Source organism: Sipha flava, unplaced genomic scaffold (genome assembly GCF_003268045.1).
Source record: "Sipha flava isolate LNK unplaced genomic scaffold, YSA_version1 45_pilon_pilon, whole genome shotgun sequence".
NCBI classification, from domain to species: Eukaryota; Metazoa; Arthropoda; class Insecta; order Hemiptera; family Aphididae; genus Sipha; species Sipha flava.
Window position 1 is genome coordinate 484,722 of NW_020273227.1, and position 25,774 is coordinate 510,495.

General features: G+C 26.4%; 3 protein-coding genes across 5 annotated transcripts in view; 1 reads left to right on the forward strand and 2 right to left on the reverse strand.

Moving 5' to 3' along the window:
• Positions 1-185, reverse strand: part of LOC112689637 (atypical protein kinase C) — a 28,164-nt gene extending 27,979 nt beyond the window's left edge. The window contains exon 1 of the mRNA XM_025563442.1: positions 5-185. The gene's annotated coding sequence lies outside the window, so the exon portion shown is untranslated. The remainder of the gene's footprint in view (positions 1-4) is intronic.
• A 146-nt stretch (positions 186-331) lies between these two features.
• On the forward strand, positions 332-5,983 carry LOC112689638 (xaa-Pro aminopeptidase ApepP-like). Its single transcript, XM_025563443.1, has 13 exons — positions 332-504; positions 2,269-2,386; positions 2,445-2,613; positions 3,150-3,386; positions 3,463-3,558; positions 3,709-3,905; positions 4,494-4,644; positions 4,705-4,831; positions 4,914-5,063; positions 5,136-5,265; positions 5,326-5,503; positions 5,559-5,731; positions 5,790-5,983. Exons 2-13 carry the CDS (start codon positions 2,273-2,275, stop codon positions 5,910-5,912), a joined length of 1,845 nt encoding a protein of 614 aa, XP_025419228.1. The 5' UTR covers positions 332-504; positions 2,269-2,272; the 3' UTR covers positions 5,913-5,983.
• Positions 5,984-6,036: 53 nt separating this feature from the next.
• Positions 6,037-25,763, reverse strand: LOC112689667 (cholesterol 7-desaturase). 3 transcript variants are annotated; one of them, XM_025563491.1, is made up of 7 exons: positions 25,528-25,763; positions 12,682-12,858; positions 12,373-12,568; positions 11,154-11,351; positions 10,542-10,963; positions 6,690-6,860; positions 6,037-6,250 (listed from the first exon to the last, which is right to left on the reverse strand). In XM_025563491.1, the coding sequence occupies exons 2-7, from the start codon at positions 12,853-12,855 to the stop codon at positions 6,089-6,091; spliced, it is 1,323 nt and encodes a 440-aa protein (XP_025419276.1). In that variant the 5' UTR covers positions 12,856-12,858; positions 25,528-25,763; the 3' UTR covers positions 6,037-6,088. The 3 variants fall into 3 exon arrangements, with proteins under 3 accessions (XP_025419276.1, XP_025419278.1, XP_025419277.1); XM_025563493.1 differs by lacking the exon at positions 12,682-12,858 and having other exon boundaries at positions 25,528-25,761; XM_025563492.1 differs by lacking the exon at positions 25,528-25,763 and having other exon boundaries at positions 12,682-12,958.
• Between the last annotated feature and the right edge of the window lie 11 nt (positions 25,764-25,774).

Sequence of the window (25,774 nt, forward strand, 5' to 3'; positions counted from 1 at the left end):
TTACCTGTATCCTAGAATTGAGTAGCGCCGGTTCTCAAGTACTAAGACCACCTGCGATGACCTATACTGTATAGGTTTTTAATTGAAACATTGTTTTCGTTTTAGATTTAACGTTTCTAAACAAAACACTGTTGAAATAAGAGAAAAAATTGTTTTTATCTAAATTGTTATTGCAGTGTTGTCATCATTGTGGTATGCACTCGGTCGGTTCTGGTATGTGGACTGATGTTGGTATGTATCTAATTAGACCTCCACATTATGCGTATGGTTGGCACTGAATGATAACACATGTGATAATAGATTATGACAATAGTTTGATAACATTACGTTTGCATTTATTATATGTTTTTTTTTATAGCTTACAATTAATTTGTTATCTGATGTCTAAACCTCTCTACATTTTATCATTCTAATCCCAAATTCCCCATAGCAAAAAATATTATTGATTTCATTGTAGGTACTGTAATTTTCTTTACTTTAGGACTTCGTCACCGATATTAGAAGGTATGTAATCTAATATAGATTTGTCAAACCAACCAGTTTTTGTTAATATTGTGTTACATGTTTCTCAAAGTGATACTTAGTCAAGATCATTAACACAATATTTATGTCCCCAAACATGTAACATTCCAAGGTTTTTTATTGATATACTTATGTCCATATTTACGTTAGTTGTCAATTGATATCATAATTATATAGGTATTCAACTAGTATTGATTTTGATGTGTCTATATACCATTTTTGTTTAAAATAAGTTAAAAATTATACCTTTTCAATAATTAGGGGCGGATCCATTGTAAGGAAACTGTGGATCAGGCTATTTAAGAAGCCACTTATTAAGGCTGAAACTGGATTTTAAATGTATACCTTGTAACAAAAAAACAGTATCATTATATAATTTGTGTTTTTAAGTGTATTCATAATTATCATTGAATTTAAACTATTAAATGAGTGGCATAATTTGGAGGGAGATGACAACTGGGGCATTTTCTCTAGTACTTAACCTATAGTCTGTACACTAATATAAGAAGTCTGGAAGAAGTCAACTTTGTCAACAAATATTAGCTGTGAGTTAGTTGATCTGACCCCTTCCCTTCTAGATTTCCCTTTGTTTATAATTGTCGTAGAACATACATTCATCATGATTGTAATAAATAATATATGTAATAATAATGTAATATCATATTATATTTTAACTTTTTTACTAAATCAAACATAATAGAATATAAATAAAATATTAACTCATCAAGAATTTTATTTTATTTTTTCTCTTTATAAAATGTATACTTCATCATTTAAGAGCATATGATTTCAGTATACTCCTAGTTTATGGAATATCTACATTTTTTTTTGTTTATTTCTATAGTTTTTTATGTAAGAAATCATGGTGAAGTCAGGAATTATTCTTAGTTTCAATTTTATGGTACTTTTAAGTTGATGATGAATTTAACAGTGTAGAGAATGTAGAGCTATAAGACCTGCATATTTTTGTATTTCATATCAGTCTTCTAGGAACATGTACTTAATGGTTCCCAGAAAAAATTCCCAAGAAATATTTTTTTAACTTTTTTTTTTTTTTTACAAAAAAGTAGCTGTTAGCTACTATTTTTCTGTTTTTTCTTCTCAAAAGTATTTCTTGAAACTATTGATTTGAAAACCTTATTAAGTTATTATTATTTTAAATTTTAAATTGTTTTATTATTTATAATTAGTTTAAAAAAAAAAAAATACCTAGTATGTAGCTAATTTACAAAATATTTTGAAAATGGCAATTTTCATACAATTTGAAAATCGACATTTTTTTCCAATTTTTATTGGAAATCTAAATTTTTGAAACATAAAAATTCATATCCACATCATGTAAATTTTAAAATACTATAATTTAAAAAATAGCATTTTTCATCAACTTTTATTTGTGATGTAGTTTAAAAAAAATAGACAAATTTCAAATAATATTGATAATTATAGTAATCTATAAAAATTATTTTATATTGTATCATTAATCAATTTCAAATCTATGTATATAAAAATCAAATACCACTCACTCACTGATCTTTGCTACATCTCTTAAATCAGGGTTTCCAACCTTTTTTATTCCATTCCCCCCTTGTACATTTCCAAAAATCTCATGCTCCCTTCCCTTAAATTAGAAATAAAATGACCTTTTTTTAGTAAGCCATTAGAAGAAAATTTTGCAAAATTACTACATATATATTATAATACTATACAAATGTATAATATATTATTTATTTTTTTCAATAATTATAGCATTATGGCTATCCGCAATACTGGACCTCTTTTGTCAAGACTCCGTGACTTGATGAAGTTAAAATATTTAGGAGAACCTATTCACGGCTATATTGTTTTTTCAGAAGATGCTCACCAAGTAAGCCTTTATTTTTATGATTGTTAATTATAATTTTATTATTATTTAATTTTTTCAGAATGAATATATTTCTGCATGTGATCAGCGTCGAGCTTTTATTACTGGTTTCACAGGTTCAGCTGGTGTTGCTCTTATCACTCAAACTGAAGCTTTGTTATGGATAGATGGTCGATATTTTATTCAAGCTGAACAGCAATTAGATGAGAATTGGACTCAAATGAAAATGGGTACTTCCTATATATAACAAACTATTAAATGTTTTACAGAACTACAATAATTAACTATTAATTAATATATAAAAACAAATAACAAAAAATTAATAATTTAAAAAGTGTAAATTTGATTTAAAATATATATATATGTTACAACACTATAAATTTTAATAATAATAAATGATTTATTTTATTTAATTTTATAAAATTTGTAATTTAATGTAATTTTATGTATTAAAAGCATTCAATTCAAATAAACGTAACTATATTTTTCTTTCGTTTTTCAAATATCTGAGAAGAGTAAAGTTTTTTGTAGAATCTCATATCGATTATGGGTCAAGATTGAAATATGTATGCTAAGTTATAATTGCGTTAAAATTAAAAAAAAAAAAAATCAGTTAGCTTACTTACAATCTTAATTTTTTTTTTTTATTCTTTACTTAAAAGTGTATTATAATTTATAATACATATAACAATAATAAATAATTTTTTAAGTCGTTCAAATAATAATTATTGAAATAAAAAATTATTATTATTTATTTTTATTTTAGGCCTGCCAGAAACACCAACTTTATCAGAATGGCTTACTAAAAATATGAAATCTGGCTCTAGAATTGGAGTTGATGCAGATCTTATAACTTACAGTGAATGGCGAAGAATTAATAAAGAAATAAAGCATAAAGGCATTAATTTAGTTGCGTTAGACACCAATCTCATAGATCGCATGTGGTCAGACCGCCCAGCTACTCCATCAAATCTTGTTAAACCACTGAACATTAAATTTTCTGGTATTGTGGATTGACAAAGTTCTAGATACTAATGAACCTAATAACTAAGTTATTAACAATTATCTATCTTATATAGGTAAAAAGTGTGGAGAAAAAGTAGAAGAAGTTCGACAGAAAATGAATGAAAAAAATGCTACTATACTGTTAATAACTGCTCTCGATGAAATTGCATGTAAGTGTGAATAATTACATTATTAGTATTTATTTTTTATAAATTTGATGACTAATATATTAAAAATAATTAATATTAGTTATCATGTGTATCTATGTAGCTAATTATGAATCTCCATACTAACTTTGATATTTTTGTATTTGTGAATAGGGTTATTAAACTTAAGAGGATCTGACATTATATACAATCCTGTATTTTATTCATATGTAATTGTTACACACACAGATGTACATTTATTTGTTGATGATAAAAAACTATCTATTGCTGTTTCTGAACATTTTAAAAGTGAAAACTTATCCGTCATAATACAACCATATGAAAAACTACATTCATTTTTCAGTGACATTGTGAGTATATTTAATATAGATTTATAAGAGCATTGTTTGAATGGAATTCTTAAAAAAAGTGTACCAAATTTGAACATGAAGGAATTCATTTTCTATACATTGAGTGTAAACATTCAGTTTTTTAGTGAGCTTTCCAAAAATTGTATAAAATATATGTATATATATATATATATATCATGGTTAAAGCATTATAAGTGACAATGAAACAGTGTCTATCCTTATTTAAATTAAGAGTCAAACTTGAAAAAAAATTTATTATTTCAATGAAAATACTGATTTTAATTAATTTTTTCCCAAACTCATTAAATATTAGTGTATAGGTATATTTTTTGGTAAGCAAACATTTCTTTTAGATATTTCTACAGATTTAGTTTGTATGGAAGTATATGTGTTTATAAATATGATCTTATTTGTGCATAATGTGATTTTGATTTTATCGAATGGTTCCAATCACTTTTAATAAATAATAGAATAATAAGACATCAGAAATCGTAGTTTTATTGACTTTTTGATGAGTTTTTATTTTGAAACCAGTTAAGTTAGTTGAATAAATATGATAGATATTGACTTATACCTTTTTTGTTTTAGTTGGCATCAGACAGTTGCAAGACTGGAAATGTTTGGGTATCAGCTAAATCTAGTTACAACTTGGTCAACATGGTACCAAAATCTAATCGTATTTCAAAACCAACTCCGATTCCTCTAATGAAAGCTATTAAAAACTCTGTAGAAATTAATGGTAAATTGAAAACGTTTAATTTTTATATTTAAAACTAATTTTATTTATTATAATCTAAAGGTCTTAAAAATGCTCATATCAAAGATGGTGCTGCATTATGTTCATATTTTGCTTGGTTAGAAGAAAACATATCGCAAGGAAATTTAACAGAAATATCGGCGGCTGAAAAATTGTTATCATTTAGAAGGTAGTTTTCATGTTTAAAAAATTATTTTTCTTTAAATAAATACTAGTGTAAATAATTTCTAATAGCTTATTAATTTCATTAGTTTACAAGAAGATTTTGTAAGTCTTAGTTTTGAAACAATTTCTTCATCTGGACCAAATAGTGGAATTATTCATTATGCTCCCACTCCAGAAACTGATAGAAAATTAAGCGTTGATGAAATGTATTTGTGTGATTCAGGCGGTCAATTTTTGTTCGTATTTTATCAATTACCTTATTATTTCCATACTATTACTAGCCTTTAAATTAAGCATTACTTAAATAGGGATGGTACAACTGATGTAACTCGAACTTTACATTTTGGAACACCATCCAACTATCAGAAAGAATGTTTCACAAGAGTTTTTAAAGGCCAAGCAAATTTAGCCATGAGCAAATTTCCTCACAAAATCCTAGTATAATTATAAATTTATGTTTTAAGAATCATTTTTATTGCTATGTGTATTTTGTTTTAGGGCAATTGTTTGGACTCATATGCTCGTAGATTTTTATGGGATGTTGGCTTAGACTATATGCATGGTACTGGACATGGTATTGGCTCCTACTTAAATGTTCATGAAGGACCAATGGGAATATCTTGGAGAGAAATTCCTAATGATCCTGGTTTGCAATCAGGAATGTTTTTATCAAATGGTAATATTTTATTAATTTTAAACTGCATGTGATATTGATTCAATTCATTTTTCAGAACCAGGATATTATGAGAAAGATTTTGGTATTCGTCTTGAAGATATTGTGTTGGTAAAAGATTCAATAACAGATTACAAAATGCCTCAAAGGCCATTTTTACAATTTGAAACTGTTACTTTGTGTCCAATACAAACTAAAATGTTGGTAATTGATTTGCTCACTGATAAAGAGGTAAGAAATATAACAATGAAATAATTATTTATAATAATAAATTAAACATTATTTTCAGATTGATTATTTAAACGAATATCATTCCAAATGTTTACAAACTTTAACGCCGCTGTTAGAGAAATTAGGTGATCAGAGAGCAATTACATGGTTGAAAAAAGAAACTCAGATAATTCAACGATAAAAAATACATAAAACATTTTATTATAATATTAACTGTTTTCAGTTTGTTTATTTCTTTTGGCTAAATTAATTAATTGAACATTGTACCATTATTTTCTATATTAATATTAATATATTATTCTCTGTATTAATTAATACTTTTCTGCTGCATATAATAAAAGTTTATATAATATTAATTTACCAATCTATTGTTTCTTTTCTGAAACTAAAAGTGGGGCTATTAGCACTATAAAATTGCTTATACCATTTTCTATGTGCTAAAAGTGTTGATTCTTGTTTTGAAGCCAAAGGTTTTTCAATGTATTTCTTGTGGTTCCAAATTACTACATCTCTTTCAAACTGCAATTATAATAATAATAAAAAAAAAATAATGAATATTCACTGTTATTAAAAAATAAGATTAAAAACATTTACTAAAATTACTATTATTAAAATATATCCAATTAAATTTTATATGAATGTAATATTACAATTTGTTTTATACTAATATATAGGATAATAATTTATAGTTATCATATTAATACTAGGGTAAAAGTCTACAAAAGACTGGCCTCCTGTAGCCAGGTTCTAATCAATGTTGGTAAGCTTTAACACTATAGTCTATATTTGTTCAACTACTCCACCTATTATTTATAAGTTAAAAAAATATTAATTAAAAATAAAAAATAGAACAAAATATATATTTGAAAATTGAAATGAGTATTGTACTAAACATTCATTATAAAAAAATTAATAAATATATTAAGTATTTAGCATAACATTTAAAATCAAATCTTACCATTACAGATTCCATAAATAAAAGTATTGATGCATATAATGACAAATAAATTGGACAATACACACGATGAACAACTTTTTGAATTAATGGTTCTACAGGTGTGACTGTTTGAACTAATTTCATTGGTCCAAAGCTTGTTTTAAAATTTAAAATCACCAATCCAGGACCAATCTACAATGAGACAAAAGTTTCAAATATTTGTACCCTTGGTTTTATTTTAAATCTTTTACAAAATGTATTGTTTGTGAAAAAAAAAGAAAATATCCAATTTAAATCAACAATTCAATGCTGACTTGGTAATTGTATAAGAGGTATGTAAATGCATACAATTTAATATTAATTATGATTTTTTGGCTCTGATACAGAGCACAATTTTGAAATCATAAATGACCTTAGGGATTCAACTACAAAACTAATTTTTTTAAAGGTTTAGTACATGCTGCTAATGGAAAAACAATGGTCAATGGTAGTTGGTAATGAATGATGGCTAATTTTGAAGTTGAATTTTTTTCATCCTAGAGTCTCTTGATATTTTGTACTCTTCTCTCTCAGTCCTCCTTTGCCTTTTACATACTCGTGGTATTTTTATTTCAATATTAACACTTTTTCCCATGTTGACAACATCATTAAATATTTGATAGTGATTCGCCACAACTTGCATGATAACCATCAAAAAGATAGTGATAATCATGGTAGAAACTAGAAGTATTAGTAATCTGTAATATCTATGCCAAAGACAAACACCTGCTATTCGTTAATCGTCAAAATTTAGTTAATACCAAAGGTTTAAAATACTCGAAAGAAAATAGTAGTATACTAGTTTAGTACATAGATACATTAAACATATAAACACGGCCCACGGGGGGGGCTATAGCCCCCTTAGCCACCCCCTTGGCTACACCACTGAGTTTGAGGGAGTAACCCTTATGGGTCTGTATTATCTAAATAGCAAACCCCTCCAAATGTAAGCTTTAGTTAGGCCTATTCCTAATCAATGAAGAACTTATAAATTAAATTGTAAGATAAGTAGGGTTGGGAATTTCAACTCATTTTGATGAATTAAATCTTTGAACACAGTTCAGTTTAATGAGTTGAATCAATGAATTGACTTTCAATTCTTCCAACTCTTTTATTTCAATCTGAATTAAATCTCGAATGTAAATTCTCAACCCTCGGAATTTGAAGTCTCAGTTCAACTCGCAACTTCCTTTATAAAAAAAAAAATAGTTCATTAGTTTCCTATTATAGTCCACATTTCATTATTCACATGAATCGTTATTAGCCTATCACAATTTCATATTATGAAATAAATAACGATTATATGTTGTCATGGGTTTTTACTCGGAAATCATCTTTGAAATGTATAATATGATTTATTACATTAATTAAATTTTAACACACCAATACCTAATAATATAAAACGTATACGTTTGGCTGTGGCGGGTGTAAGGGGTGGGATGATGGGGGATATATCCCCCCCATGGACTTTTTTTTTTAGTCTTAAATGTTTAAAAATGTATTTAAGAAATACGACGGGGCAGTCACGGTTAAATTGATTGGCGTTAATGAACATACATCAAAACATTCCATTATTTACAGAACAAATAATTGATGAATTTAGTGTAAAAGCCATAAGGATGAATTTCAGCCTTGATTACATTTTTTTTTTTTTTTTGTATAATAATAAAGAATAAAAATTGAAAATAATACATTTTTATTTATGACATCCTCCCCCCATACCAATTTTCTGCGCACGCCACTGACGTTTGGATTTGGAATCTGATAACAACACTGTTATACTGTGGCGTAGGAAGACTTGCTAACGCCCCTGATAAACTGAAAAAAACGCTTTTTAAATAATTAAAATTTTGTCACAATATTTTTTTAACCTTTAATTTTACTAATATTTTTAAATATACAATTTATACTTATATATTATTAGAGTATTAATTTTAAACTTTGATAATTTGCAATTCTCGCTTTATGACGCAATTCATCGATAATTTCTTTATACGAAATTTTTTATTTAAATTTCCTTACGCTATTTTCATAATTTCATCATTAAATTCACACGCAGTGTGTACAAATAGGGAGGGGGTTGTGAATTTGGAAAAAATAAGCATTTTCTGCAGGTTTTTAGTGGGGTAAGGAAGTAAGATTAAGTTAGGTTTATGAGTAAAATATTGCAATTACAAATTAAACTGTTTAACTTCTATTTCATATTATGATACTACAAAAAAAGTATTATACAATCGACTATCGAGAAATTGTAGTAGTAAGGTTATTGATGTTTTAAAGTTGAACGGAATGTTACAAATCGTTCCATATTGTCATGTTATTATTGTTATCAATTACAATACGAATAATATTCATATTTCATATCAATCAGCCGTTTCGTGTGTTCATAATAAACAATTTTTTTATCTGTGTAGAATTTGTAAAAATCTCAGAAAATATGTCGAGGGGGGTTACAACCCCCAAACCCCACCAGTAGTTGCGCTGAATATATACATATTAATGTACTGTAAAAATTAACACTTTTCTAATATAAAAAGTGTACAAAACATCAGTTTCTTATTATACATTTATGTTATTAATGTTACGGCTTTCACTATTATTTGGGGTTTTATATTGATTAATGCTAATTGGATTGGCATTAGGCGATAATAACTATAAACTTTGGACATTAGGTTCAAATTAAGATATATCTCAAGTATCTAATTATATTTTATGATGGTGATTTGATAATAGCAGTAGCAGAGTAAACAGCACTGCTATTTTCTATTAACAATAACAAGTTGCTAATCAAAATTAAAAGTAGTTGCTATTGCTATTATTAAAAATATTATAAAGCTGCTAAATATTATTAAATTAGTCACTCTGTTAATATTTTTATTATGATATTCCTGTACCGATGTTATCACTAACAAAAACAAACATTAAAAATGAAAAATGTTTAGTATATTATTTAATATTTATATTCTTGTTTTATACAAGAGTGACTAAAATAAAGTAAACATAACATTTGAAAGAACATTAAACGAAACCCTGGCTCAAATCGATATGTGGATGAACGCTAACGATCCGTTGCTCGTACCATTGAAATCCGAGTGCGTGATCTTTACTAGTTAATATTTGCAATTGGCAAACAATTTATAATGAAAATGAAAATTATTATTTTATTGTTATCATTATTGTTATATTAACAATATCTCGAATCTATAATTAACTAATATCAATTTTGGGTATTTATTATTTACTATTTAGATTTATTTATACATATTTTCTATTATGGAATGATGAACTTATACAAATAAAACAGCTATAGTAGTCATAACGTTTTTTTTACATAAAATATTGACTGCTATTTGGTATTTGTTATTTGCTATTTTATTAAAGCAGTTTACCACCAATAATATTTAATTTCTGATATTAGGTAATTATATCACAGAAGATAGAACAACCAGAAAAGATTTATATAAGGTTTATCGTAATTTTTTTTTACACAAAACAATATTACTTGAAAAACGTAAAAGGGAATCTTCAATACCTGGTTAATGTGTTATATTTTACAAAATGTCGATTCGGTTTCCAAGATGGTGGTTGTTTGGGACATAAATATACTTACTGTATTGTGAATTTAAATCTTTATGATTATTATTATTTAATGTTAAAATATAATAGTTGAAAATAACCGAAATGAAGTATAACGGGTCAATTTATATGCTAATGAGAGTATACCGTTTAAAATAATATCAAGTTTCTGGCTAGAGGCACGTGTATCCCAAGTTGGCTAACCCTGTTTTAGAGGAAGATGAGAGTCAGTTTGGATTGGAATATGAGTATTTTTACCTGATCTGCTGTAACATTCATTTGAAAAATGACAAAATTTTTAAACACTTTAAGTTTGTGTTCCAATTTTAGTTTAGACAAGTGCCATTGGTCTTTATCGGCTTTCCATTCGGCTTTCCATTTATGGTTGCCCAGAATATTCCACAGAGATGTATTGGCTTGAGCTGCATATTGGCCTCCTAGTGCCATGTCACCGTGCAAAACTGATAAATGCGCTACATCTGCACCATTTTCTGGAATGTCTTGTACGTGTGCATTCACATAGTGTTCACTTCGACCACGATAAGTCCAATTGCTAATCATTTCATCCCTAGGAGGATACCATGAGGGTTTTTCATTTTCTGAATGATACCATACAAATATGAAACCGTTTGCCTCGAACGACTCCCATTTTTTTACCGATGTTTTGGTTAAAATTGTATCTGCACAAACCGAAATGTTTGTTTGTATAATATGAATACGATAATAACTAATATAATACTGTAATTCTAAATTTGCAACATTTTTTTCTTTGTTAACAAAAAACTATAAATCCACCAATAATTATAGAATTTAACTTTAAGCTTATTATTATTAATATGAATTTTAATCTATTTTAAAACTTAAGTATACCATCTGGACAATCGTTTTGTTGTATTTTGTTGACGCATTTTCCATCTGTACCATCAAATTTCCATCCGTGAAATGGACATTGGAGATTGTTTCCTCTAACTACTCCTCCGATAGCCATATTTGCACCCAGATGTGGGCAGTAAGCATCTAATATATTGATGTTGCCATTGGACGAACGAAATACTGCGAAATTTTCTCCTAAAATTAATATTAAAACTAGCTTATAACAAAGCAGTCATGTGTCTAAATATAGCTGTATATACCTACTGGTTAAATTACATACTTATATATATATATTATAATTTTCATAGTTTAACATATAAAAATTTTAATTTTATGAGCTCTTATATAATTTAGTTAAGTATCAACTTAAAATCCATAAATTATAAACTTTATAGTGGCGTAGAAACATAGACATATATTTTAAATTTTTATCAAAAAAAGTTCGTCGCATACCTAAACACCCACGGATGCTGAATTACTTTCACAGTAATTTTTAGAATTTTCACTAACCTTATTTATCTTCAGTTTGATAATAATACTTATAATAGTAATAATAATAAAATAATAGTAATAAAATATTTTTTTCATTAAACATATTATTTAGCTATTAATAGTTATATTTAAAGAAAAAAATGTATTGTTTATGTTTATCTAATAAAAATCTGAAATCAATTTTTATTATATTCTATAAGAATTTAATATTGGTATTATATTATATATTAATTAATTTTTTACTGTGCCAAGTATAACAAATAAAAAAATGCCATTTAAAGAAATTTGATGATAATAAATTAATCAGTAACAACACTAAAAAAAATTAATTTGACGTAGGTACTCTTAATATATTATACACATCTGTGAGTAAATTTTATTATATTATTTTATTTTATTCTGAAACTTCTTAAAGATTTTTGGTCGTTATGGCGTTATACGAAAGCCGTAAGAAATAAAACTAAAAAAAAAAAAATGTTTTAATTTTATGATCCAAGAGTCAAGGCTTTATTCAATTTTATTTAATGGATGTTAATAGTATAATGTTTAAATTATTAATTCTCCATCTGAAAACACTTGTGTTGTCCAACACAACACGCTTTAGACAAAAATGTTAATGAAATCACTATATCATCCATAATACTATTTAAAAGTATACTTAATACCTATTCAGTAGGTGTTTCAACTATGCATATATTAAGTTTTGTAAAAATAAAATAGATACCCATAGCTGTCACGTATTTCACTTGTTGGATATTAATTTGATCGGAATCTAGGAGTGCAAACCACCCATTTGGGTAGACGGGCGGCAACGCTCCTTTTTTCCTGAGACTCATCATGGATCGTATCAAGTGTAATTTATCTTTCGACGCCCATTGTTTTTGTGTGAAGTATTGTTTATAGCCCACGTCCGCCAATTTCTATGGAAAATTAAAATATTACCATAGGGTAACTCGTTAAATAATATATAATTGTATAATTATTGTATTAATATTTAATATAACATTTATCATAATAAGTACTCTATCCATACCCTTTGTATATCCAGTGGTTTAATCAGCAAACGGTAACTATACCAAAGAGTTAAAAATCCAATAACTCCTATTACCAGGTATTTGGAGTTGAATGTTTCTTTTAAATATTCATAACTGTGCACCAACTGAATTAACAGGCATACGACCAGAAAATAAAGTAGAAATTTTTCCATAATCTAAATCAGAATGTTATTATTATTGTTTGGATGAGTGGTACGAGAGACTGTAGAAACACACAAGATCTTCGCTTCACAATACACATAAACTGCTTGAAGTACCTACCTACTAAGTATCCCTAGGGTGGTAGAAAACACATGTTTACCTACATTATGTAAGATTTGTACCTTTTTTTTACAGAACGTTTTTTTATTGAAATACAAAACATATACGATTTATTGTTTACGAATAATTCATTGTATACAGAGTCATTCTGAACTACTGAAAACAATTTTCTTTCTTCAATAGTAGACGTATTTTTTATTATTAAAAAATTAATTATTATATATTATTATAAAAATGCTTTTATTTTGTTTTAAGTTTCCAGAAATATGTATTATTGGTCAAATAAATAGAGATAAGTATTAACAATTCTAGAATCAAAAGTACATTTACTTTTATAATAGTATAAAATTAGGAAATGTTTAAAATATTTTATTATTATTAATTTACTTAAAATAATCATGTAATAAAAAAATAATAATAACACTACGTAGTTTTGATTTTAAATTTAAATTATTTAAAATAAATTGCATCACTCGGTTAATGGACTAGTAATAATTTAAAATAATCTGTATGAGTGTATCAAAATAATATGCTACGTAATATTTTGCTTCAGAGTAAAACTTAAAACTCGGTGTTGATATTTGGTTCGTTGAGTTTAAATAGTATTTCGTTTTTCAGGATAAAACTAAAATAGGCAGGTAGGTAATGTTAAGATTTAGAACGACTCTGTATACGATAGGAATATGCTTTTCCGTATACATACATATACATAATATATTATATACTTTAGTCATGTAAGTAATAATGACAGTTTAGCAGCTGAGACTACGATGACGTAAAATCATATCGGTCCACATAAGCTTATTATAATTTATAATATTCTATTGAATCTTTCACTGTCCTAATATATATATACTTGTGTATATTTATTCATGACTTCAATCGAGTAAAAAATAATGTATGCATATAGCTGCCGACATAATATGTCAATTCTAAGTCCAATGTATAAATATACACTTTTTATTACACAGCTGTGAGTATAATATTATATTATACATAGAATATATTTAGTATAGTTCAAAAATAATAATAGGTAAAAATATATATTATGAGTATATCATATATATCACACATCCGAACTTGAAAAATTTAAACACGTAGTGCTGAAGTGAGTGTGTATGTGTGTTCGTTTGTATGTGTGTGTGTGTGTGTGTGTGTGTGCGTGTGTGTGCGCGCGAGTGCGTGAGCATGCACGTGTAACAGCAATAAACACGTTTGCAGTGTTAAGGTCAAGGGTAAGGACGATTATGCATTTTAACGAGTAAAAGAAAGAGAATTCAAGTGTAGAGCTGGTTGTATTAGTGTGAAAAAGTAAAAAGAAAGAGAAATAGCGGTTGGCCTATACACCCATGAATCCATGATGGGGCTCGTCGCACGCAGATTTTCATAACTGGCTGGCTGCCTCACTTTATACATATTTATGTGTAAAATATATTATGCCTATCTTCTATAAATTACAATATCACGGGCGGCGTTACTGTTTAATATTCTTACTATCATCCGGCAGGTAAAAAGGTAGGTAGGTGTAAGTGCACGTGTACAAACGCGGTACTTACACACCCTTATGTAAAGGTATAATGCAATCCGTAAGAGCATTGTTATAATAGTGCGTTATTTTTTTTCTTTCTTTCTTTTCACCACCACCCGTCGACAATATGCTCACAACATTTTGATATCCTTTTGAATAATATACACACCATAATTATTACCGTATTATGACGTTCTACACTATAGTACGATAATATATATAATATTCTTATAATGCACCGCAACCGTGTGATGTACAACATAACATTATGCTACCGCACTATCTGTTCTGAACCGTGTGCGTACCATACACGACAAACCCACACGCACTCGGGTATATTATAATGTACTGGATTACGCAACGTGATGGCTAGTGGTTTTTTTGTCGTTCATGCGAAAATCGTTTAATGTGTTAGTCCGGTGGACGAACGCGACGCAAGGAGAGAGAGGTGATGACACTATATAGTAGGCCTACAGAATATTATTTATTTTGTCTTCGTATGATATTATCAGCACCATAGAACTATAGCGGTGTAGAGTACCATTTAAAATTCTAGCGATTTTATTTAGGTGTTATTCTATGTGTAAATAATATTATAAATTATAGCTTAAAAATGTCTCATGGCATTACAGTTTTCATGGTAATTAATATACCCAAAAAATATATAACTCGAAAAAAAAAGATTATTCGTTATTAAATTTTTATTTTTTCAATATATATATATATATATATATATTATTTTAGTTAACCCTGCAATATTTTTCTATTGCTAAATTTATTATACATTATTGCCCTTTCTACGTGTATTTATTTACATCAATAAATATCAATATGGCTGATCTGAAATCTAAAATCCATAATTCATTGTAGAGAAATATGGGACATAAAAGATAGCTTAAAATAATAAGATTCCATTATTTTATTGAAATAAATCGATGATGAATTATAGAAACTAATACAATATATAATTTTAAACGAAAAAAATTGTTATGACTATTCCATGACTATTCTATTTACTATATAATTGAACTAACCTTAAATATAATCTAAGCGTATGCTTACATTTAACGTAACGCTAGTGGATAACTAACCATGGTAACCATTTTTATTTTATTTTTTTTGACGCTAGTATTACAAAAATAAATGTATATGAATGCATGGTATGCAAAAAAAAAAATACAACTTGACGAAATTTGAGACATTCCAACAAAATAACAGTTAAAATAATTATAAAAGTTTTTTTTCCTTATTACCGTATGTTTTTTGGTATGGTAGTAGGGACTATCAAAGGATTGCAATGGTCAAATACCTTCCCCAGAAAACGCAGACCATTTTGCATAAAACCACGTAAAAATCGGTCAGATAATTATTGAGTATAGTAACTCATTCATTTATATATATGTAAATAATAAATAAGATAAAATACATACATATCTATCTAATGAAGTTTCTAGAAACTAAAGAAAACTTTAAAGTGATATATTTATAAAGATACTGGGAAATTATACAGTTACTTAGTATAACATAGTGTAGAAATATTTTTTCAGAGTACTTTCATTTAAGATAAAATCATTTTATTTTTCCATATATTTAATTATTCCTAAATAGTTTTTACATAATCACCATAAGTAAGTACTTATACTCATTTCTGATCGTAGTATAAGTTCTAAAAGTATTCAGTGTTTAGCTTTCAACATTTTTCAAGTACAGTAGGTATGGTTTCGTATGTGTAGTTTCTAATACGAGAATTATATTATACTCGTATTAGACAACTATAGAATCAAGACTAGACCATATGGTCTAGTTTTGATTCCAATGTATATGAAAAATGGTTAAAACTACCACTAAATGTGGATAGTTTTAACTATATTAAAATTTAATATAGACTATATATTCTTCGAAAATATCTTTAGGACAAAATTGAAACTTAAAACGGATCTGCCAAGTTCTTTATAATGTTAAATTGTTAAACAATTATGAGTGCCCAAATCAATAATTGCAAAACTTCTCAGGAAAAGAAGAAAATGTTTTATGCAAACTCTGAAATTCAAACCAAACATATGGCTAAAAACGTAAAAAGGTAAAGAAAGATACCAACGTTTACAAAGCTTCAAATAAATAGTTTTCATTGATAACAATTAACAGAACGTGGTGTTAGGGTTTCTGGGATCGTACTGAAAACCAAAACCTAAGAATTTTTATAATTTTTTTTTATTAATAAAATTGCATTAAAATCTATACTTATATAACATGAATTTGTTTTGGAGGCAACTACTCATTAGTATCATCTTAATCGGAGAGTAAGCACAGAAAATGGATAACGAGCAGTTTATTGCCAGTGATAGTTAGTAAGTGTGTAGAAAAATAGAAAGGATATCGAATTAAAAAGTGTGCACATAATGAACAACTATTATTAAATATAAATTTGTTATGTATTTTATTTAGCAGTATTTGATATTTTAAATTTTTCGGTTCACTTGTTACATCAAATATACTTGTTTTATAAAAATTTAAAAGTCATGTGGATTTTTTTATACTTATTTTGGTTTTTATGGGCAACCGCTTAATATGGGCAAATAAAACTGGTTTTAAAGTATCCACATTAAGCGGGAATCACTGTTCTCACCAGGGCACCAAATATCACAGTATAGCTGCACATATTTTTTTAAATCAAGCTGTTGGAGGTTTTTTTTTTCATAAGAAAAGGCCTGGCGTTAGAAATGATTGGCTTCTTAAATTTTAACAGCATATGAACATTTTTTAACACTGTTTTCATTATATTTAGCAATATTTTTATTTAGTGCAATACCAAAAATTTGTGAGATTCTTAATTATATATATTTTTTTAAACCGTACTTATAATTATACAATTCTCATTTGTCAACGTGGGTACTGAGAGTTTCAAAAATTAACATTGGAACTAATTTAGAAGCATTTTAATGAAATTGTAATAATCTTTAAAAACTCCGAACCAAAAATTATTAATCATACAAAACAAAACAAGTTATTCTCAACATTTTATAATTGATCTAAAAAAGGAAATTTTGTGCGATTGTCTAATTACAATAATAGATTTTTAAAATATATAATCTTGAAAAATGCTAAGCTTTTATGTTTATTTTTCCCTATGTGAGAATTAAAAAATGGATTAAGCGAATGATTAAAGAATTAAGGGTTACTATGCATCATAATATTTTCATTTATATTGTTTCTATAATTTTAGAATTCCCGAAAAAAATTATCTGTTTAAGCCTTTAAGGTTATCCAAGGTATAAGTTACTTAATTTTTTAAGTAATTAGTTATTACATGTAAATGTTTTAGTACTAATCTATGCTATTTAAAAATATGGGTGCAGGCTTTAATAAATAAAAATCAATATACATAGATACCTATACATAGACTAAAGTGCAGTTCATAGTATTAAAAAATAAATTTAAAACTGATATATTTCTCACTTAGTCATGGTTTAAAAAAAGATTTTATATAAGATATTTTTCTACATAACCAATTCCTTTTATTTTTACTTTCCAGTGTCATGTGAGTTACAAGCAATTTAAATTATTTTCACATAAATATAATTCCCTTTTATCTCATGGATTCTTAAATCTAGATACTAATTTAAATACTAGAATTAATAAAACTCGTTTGAAATAGTTTAACATTAACATATACTTGTGTAAATTAATAGCTAACTTTATTTTGAATACAGATGTATTTCATAAACTAGAGATGAATATGTAAGTAACTTCATAACTTTGTCAGATATATTTTCCAAAACCATTTAGACGTTCTTAATATACGTCAGGAACTATTTAACTATGAAGTATTGTCCAGATATTTATACAAATTTGTATATTAATTGTTTTCAATGTAAAAAAAAAATGTTATAAACGTATGTATAAGCATATAAACATAAAAACTTTATTCTATAATAATAAGTCATATAATTTTTTTTATTTAACTAAGAAACATTTTTTAAATATATTTTTTACTTAACATAGATTCCAACGAGACTTTTGTTTCATAAAGAATTAACTTCATGTTATTTATTAAACCAATATCGTTATTTCATATTTAGTGTATAAAAAACAATTAATCGTACATGCATTTTCTAGTATTATTTATATATTTACATATTAATTGATTGTGAGTTTGCATTACCAGTAGCATAGCTGATAAACGTCATAATCATCCTATACTTTTTAGTATTAACCGTTAATTGTCTAGTATTTGATGAACCGAAAACTATCAAATTATTCACCGTGTATCATATTTTATTTTTATACAAACTAATTACAAATATGTATGTGAACAAGTGTACTCTTTTCATTATACGTGTACATATACTTAAATGTATATTTGTGTAACGTATTCCAATATAGGTGAAAATATATTCAGTTTTACTGATGGTTTTTTTCACTCGAGTTGCCGCTTGTTATTAGAAACAAAAATCGTTGTACAAGTGGTTGTCCTTGGTGGCACTATTATATTCTTTGGTTGTTTGGTGTGCTTCATTATACATCTTTAATCTTGACCTTGGCCACCCTTCGATAGCTTGATTGATTGTAGCCACTGGTCAGTTTTTTACGGTTGATGATGGAGGCTACGTGTATAGACATATATAATATAACAACCCTCGATAAACGTGATCGTCTTTGTATGTTATTAAAACTAATTACTCTGCAGTATTGAAAGTTGTCATGGTTGTATTAGTAGTCAGGGTGTGTTCAAACAAACCTACACAATCTCTATTTTTTAATATCGAGTACAAGCCCAATTTTTATATTCTAATTATGTATAATTAAATGTATTCAATAGACACAATCAAGGTTGTCAATATTTTGATTGTACAACAATAAGTATGCGTTAACGTTTTTTCACAAAAATATATCTATCCATGTATATATTTATTGAAATCTATTTGATATGATCTATTAAATCAGTGGGTTTTGGTGAAGTATGAGTTAAAAAAATTAAGGTGAGTGTTGAAAACGAGAGTACCGAAAAAAATTTAATTAGGACAAACGTTCATAGTAAAACAATGTCAACTGTTAAAGTAAAACGGAAGCGTCATTTTTGCTAATTACGTAGAAAATTTGAAATATTATGAAAAAAAAAAAATTATGTTAATGACTAAAATAAAATACAACTTCAAAAATAGTTGTTGACATTAGTGTTTTGTATATTATAAAAGAGATTACTTGCTTAAAAAATAACTATAATATTAAAAGAAATAGGTAATGAGAGGCATAAACAGTGAATGCTAATGCACACGGTGATGATAGTAAAAACGGCTGAGGCCAAGTTCAAGGCTATGCAAAGAAATGCTTTCATAATAGCAAAAATAAATTATATTATTTTCTACATCTTTCGATTATAGTTAAGGTACCGTTATTGAGTCATGACCACCTATTGATAAATAAAAAGCAAATAGCTTAGTAATAATACCGTAACGGGAGAAAAGATAATTTGCAAATCGGAACAACTATCATAATTGTATGGCATAATGTCAATGACAAGACATAGCGTGGCGGAGTCTTTAATCGGTCGTGGACCATCTGAGAATTGAACGATGAGGCACGCCATGTCTCTGTTAACAATACGGCAATACAATTGAATCTTCTTAACATATTCGTCGAGATGTAGTTATATATGAATAATCTTGTGCATAAAAAAAGACGTTTTTATGGTTTCTTATGCGTTATAAATATCTATTGTGTTCATATCTTTTACGCAGTAAAATTGCTGTTATGTGCAAAAAATAAACACACACTGGAATAACGGTACATAGTTGCTAACATGTCAAGTGTCGATGTTTGTATTTACAAATTACAGGTATTTACATTATTGGAAGAATATTTTATCCCATATCCCACTTTAGAATATAAATATGTACCAACCTACATTATCATATTAGTATATAAGTAAATGTATAATCGTACCAGTTAATTCAAAACATGATTCCGTTCGAAGATTAACACATATTTAACTGAAACAATTTAAGTAATAAGTAGAATAATGTGTTTTCTGTTATTAAATTTTTAATTTGCTATGCCTTGCTTAGAGATATATGTTTTTTTTTATTATTTATTATTATTTTATTATTTAATAAAAACATATCATTATAATATATACTTGCTTTATACAGTGGTATACTTTTATTTTATTTAGGAGCGGAGAATTAAATTGTAAACGTGGTTATAATGTATTAATATCAAAGAGATATTTTTATAACTCCTCGGACGAAAAATTAATATTTTTGTGATTCCATCATAATTGATAAATACTAAATTTTATACACACGTTAAAATATTCATGATGTGAATATTTTTCATTTTAACCATTTCAAAACTGAATTTTTTTTTTATAGTCCTTGGGGAAGGGAATTATCCCAAAACTCCCTCTCATTTTTACATCACTGGTTTTATATATATAGTTATTAGATAATAACAGATAAAGTAGTAAGCAAGTAGGAAAGATATTTAGTTATTAATTTAACATCTAAATTATCTAATTAAATTTTGATAAGTAAAATTCCCAATGCCTACTTCTAATATAATTCATTTTATTATAATAAAATAATTTATCATATATAATAATTCAATAAATTAACATTGTAATAAAATAAATAAATTAAGTATTAGTATTAATGTTAAATACTTATTTTAATTGTAGTTTATACAATTATATTCAATAATATGTACCAAATATTATTAATGTAAATTATATATTCAAATATATTTTTGTATGTTAAATACCTATTCTTAAATGTGTTAATTAATAATATTGATAATATTTTGGCTTATTTTAAACATATTTAGATAAATTTGGTAAATATTTATAAAAGTGAAGATCAACAAGTGGATAAAAAAAAAATATACCGTAAATACTACCAAATTGTAGTATATTACATTTTTTTTTTTTTTTTTGATAGCAGAGCAAAACAATATTTGATTAATAACACATTCATTTTCTTTATGAATTTTCAAATTATTTTGTAAAATAAGTTAACACTTATTAATTTATATTACACTTATTAAATATAGTAAAAAAATATATGTTTATGTTAATAAACTAGGAAAATAATGAATACTTGAATTTCGGTTCTTATCAAATCGAAAAATAATAAATATTTATTTATCTTATTTGTTATGATTAAACGGGCGAACACAATCATAATAGTTATGTGGAAATATCAAATAACAAAATACAGTATATTTTTGTCCAGCGATGAGGCCCATTTTTTGGCTTGATGTGTACGTTAATAAGTAAAATTGCCGTATTTGAAATGAAAATCAACCCGAAGAATTTTTTTATTTGAGGATACGTAAAGTCCAAAGTTTAAGTCTACATAGTTAAAACAGTTACGTTAGATTTAAATCATTTTCAATTAATTGTTTAATAATATGTAAATGTTTAAATATAACAGTAAAGATTTATATGATATGTGAGGCAGATGTAGAATATTACATTTATAACTTTTGAGTCTAAGAAAACGATTTTTAATAGCTTCAAGAGACTGAATAGTACCAAAAGAGTAAAGATACCAAATTCTAGAATTTTTATCTAAAACTGATCGAACAAAAACTCAGTAGGATGACTTAATGCTTATTATATAAATATAATTCATAAAATAATCTGCGTAGTATTATGTTATATACTATAGTTTATACTCAAGTATACACAAGATAAAATTTAAGACTTACAACTACATGTAAATAGTTCATATTCATTTTATAATTTATGTTAACTGTCCAAAAACAAAACTACATTTAAATTAAATTATTAACATCTAAAGATATTTCCCTTTCGTTTATAAATTAAGAGTGTAAACGTTCCCTTAAACGCTATTAAAACTGGGCCACTAGAACATAGCCTTGATGCCTTGATTCATTGTAACCCTTCGAGCATTGTTCAGCTTTAATAATAACCAATTATATATATATATAGTATATCAAATAATAAATGTATAGTAAGATAATATTTTTTCATCTCAGGTCGAACGTATGCAAAGAGGATACAGGATAAAACAGCGTCCAAACCTTTAAGGAATAATAAACAGGTGTGCTGATTGCCTACCGGTTTCACCATATGAATAGAGCGACAGCATGAAAATCATTACAGGATCACAACTAATACTTATGTAAAAAAAAAAAAAATAAAATAATAAAGAAGGAATACAGAGATAATGAAAAAAAAACGAAACTGACTTGTTTTATACCTGTTCCTTGTTTCTACCCTTATGAAAATACAACATGTTATACAACTACAACAAAGATAGGTATACGTAGTAGTATATATAACTATAATGCCTTTTGCTAAAATGAGTTTTTAAAAATCTTATTTGAAAATATTTACAATTCAGTACTTCACATATTTACTGTACACTAACACAATCTAATTAATATATATTAAATGTTATAAATAACTATTCTGTTATAAAATAAAACTATATGTGATCACTGAATAGTAAAAATAAGTTATATAAATTATAATAAATAAACTATAAATAAGTTACTTTATATATTTTATAATAATGTAGTTCTACGAAATATCACTATTATAAATGTCATCTTTATTTAAGAACACTTAATTTTACTTGAACAAAATGTATAGTTACATAATATACTTGGCATATTTAAAAAATATTTAAAACAGATTTTAATAAAAATATTAGATTTGAAGTCGAATTATGTAATCAATATTAATTTTTATATGATAAGATTTTCATTTACTGTAAGTACACATTTTATAGTATGAAAAAAAAATAATTATCCCTATAACTAATAAACTCTCTTTCATATACAGCTCAATTAAGAAGGCAAATCATAAATAAGAGATCACAAATAATACAGGTTAAAAGCGTTAACCATTTAAATCCATTTTTACTATCTAATTTTAGTCAAATATAATTTGAGTAGAACAAAATTTGCTTATTTTATTAGAAAAAACTAAAAAAAGTATAAATTTTACTATAATGTTTTTTCTGGAAAACTAATTTTTAGAGTTATGAAATGTTTTCATAACTCTCTTAAGTTATTGAAAAAAAAATAATTGTCTTTTTAAGTTGATTTCGATTTTTAATTATATTCGTCAAGGAAATGGCAAGTGACTAAGGTGAAATTTAAAAACTTTACTGAACTTAATTAGTTTTAGAATCACTATTTTAATGTGACAGTTATAATTTGTAATAACATAAAATATCAATATGTAGGTAAATGTCTATTAAAAATTATCAATAAACCAAAAAATTATTTTTGATTTAAAAGAGCTATTTATAATTATGATTATTTTTTTTTTATGAATCATATTAAATTAAATTATTTTCCAATATATGTATTACTTATATAATAAAGTTAATAATAAGTTTTAACTAAAAAAGAAAATGAATTAATAATTTTGTTGAACCATATTACATGATCGTAATACTTGGTGTTGTAATAGTTTAATTAATTAATTAAGACGTTTGCAAATTGCGCCCACATTAAGAAGATAATACAAATACTTTAATAAATTACGCCCGAGATTTTTCGGAGTCTAAAATGGGTAGGTATAGTAAATTGCGCCCATAGATCTACTATCTAAGTGATCTTGAATTCATCATTACCTGGTATTTTTAGAGCCAGGAAATATTTGCGATTATTTTAACTATGAATTAATACTTATAATGCCTGAAGATAATCGACTTAGACAATTTTCTTACTATATTTTAAACACATATATTTTATTCGCTGACTTTCCTCCGAATATTTGGGCATAAACTTCCACAACATTAATTCGGACAACTTATGCTTGTGAATCTTTTCACAGTCATTTTAATAAAAGCTTTTATATACATTTCTAAACACCAAATTATTTAACAATACAATGAAAAAACTATTATGAGGGCTAAATATGTGAAGATGATGTATCATTATTATGCAGATAACTTATAACTGTATTTTTTATTATTCAAATTTTTAACCTAACAAAAAATATTTAAAAAAAACTATACCTAATTAATACCATATTAAAAAAAAAAAAAATTAATTTTCGTATTTTTATAAATTAATTTATTCATCTCAAGTAAACCAAAAAAACTTTTTTGGAGGACAGTGATAGTCGCCTCCTCGTGGTGTTCTCTGGGTAATGCTAAATGATTATCACAAAAATAATATTTCTATTGGGCGTAATTTACCATACAGAAATTTGTATCTGAAAAATACAAAGCGCAATTTAATACACAAAACTTTATACCTGAAAAATACCGGGCGCAATTTACAATTGTTTCTCTTCGTTGAACGCAATTTACGTTTGCCCATTAACTATCACATTGTTATTGTAAATCAATAAATCGGAACAACTAAAAAACAAAATCGAGTAATATTTTACCTACCATTATTGGTTAATTAACTCATTCGAACTCTAAAGTATAAGAATAAAATATATGTAAATTATGTTGTATCCCGTGGTCTATTATTGGTATGGTTCTATTTCTTTCGGTATCGACCGAAACAGTTACATACGACGCATTTCAATTTCAGGTCATCGAAATGAGTTCATAATAGATAAAAAATTCAATTCAGCTAAATTTTTTCAATTAGTAGTATAAATAATGTGTAATGTTTAAAATAATTAATATTATTCTAGGAAAGGAAATGGAGAATCATTCAGTTTACATCGCAAAATATGTATAAACCGATAAAACATCATGTAATAGAAATATATATATATACACATCTTGGATTATTTTATTTGAATCGTAGACGTCTATAAAATGGTATACGTAATATTTCACCATGTACTATGTTAGATATTTTGTTGTACCCGCACAGCAAAACAAAGCGCTGAATTTGTGTAAACATTTACGAAATTATCGTGTGTGTGTTCCTAGGATTTTAGCACGAAACCATTTAAAAACTTCTACGTTGAAATACTACTTTGGCAGGAAACACACGCACAAAATGTTTAAATGTTGAACGGAGTGCAAGTGTTTATAAAATAAGAAGGCAAACGCGCCGTGCCTAAAGTCGTACCGGTGTTATTAGAACTTACCTGCACTATTCCGGTTTGATGAGTCGACAAGAGCAGCACAAAAAAGGAGGTACGTGTTACAAGTCCATCGAAAACGGGTTGGCCGTTGCAATACTAACTGCGACTAGTATGATGATGATGGGTGCAATAGAAAAAAAAAAATCGAACATTAACCACGACGACGATGCATTCTACACGCATTATTCAAATGATGCCTTAACAATATTTAAATTTTTGTTTTTTTTTTATTTTTCCCCCTTCTCCTCCG

What these genes read in the sequence shown, in the direction of transcription:
- LOC112689638 (XM_025563443.1), top strand. Translation starts at nt 2,273, where the DNA reads ATGGCTATCCGCAATACTGGACCTCTTTTGTCAAGACTCCGTGACTTG. An exon ending in GATTCAGGCGGTCAATTTTT is followed by an intron (nt 5,064 to 5,135) that starts GTTCGTATTTTA and finishes TTACTTAAATAG; the next exon opens with GGATGGTACAACTGATGTAA. An exon ending in AGGAATGTTTTTATCAAATG is followed by an intron (nt 5,504 to 5,558) that starts GTAATATTTTAT and finishes TTCATTTTTCAG; the next exon opens with AACCAGGATATTATGAGAAA.
- LOC112689667 (XM_025563491.1), bottom strand. Translation starts at nt 12,855, where the DNA reads ATGGAAAAATTTCTACTTTATTTTCTGGTCGTATGCCTGTTAATTCAG. An exon ending in AACCACTGGATATACAAAGG is followed by an intron (nt 12,569 to 12,681) that starts GTATGGATAGAG and finishes AATTTTCCATAG; the next exon opens with AAATTGGCGGACGTGGGCTA. An exon ending in ACAAAACGATTGTCCAGATG is followed by an intron (nt 10,964 to 11,153) that starts GTATACTTAAGT and finishes CGGTTTGTGCAG; the next exon opens with ATACAATTTTAACCAAAACA.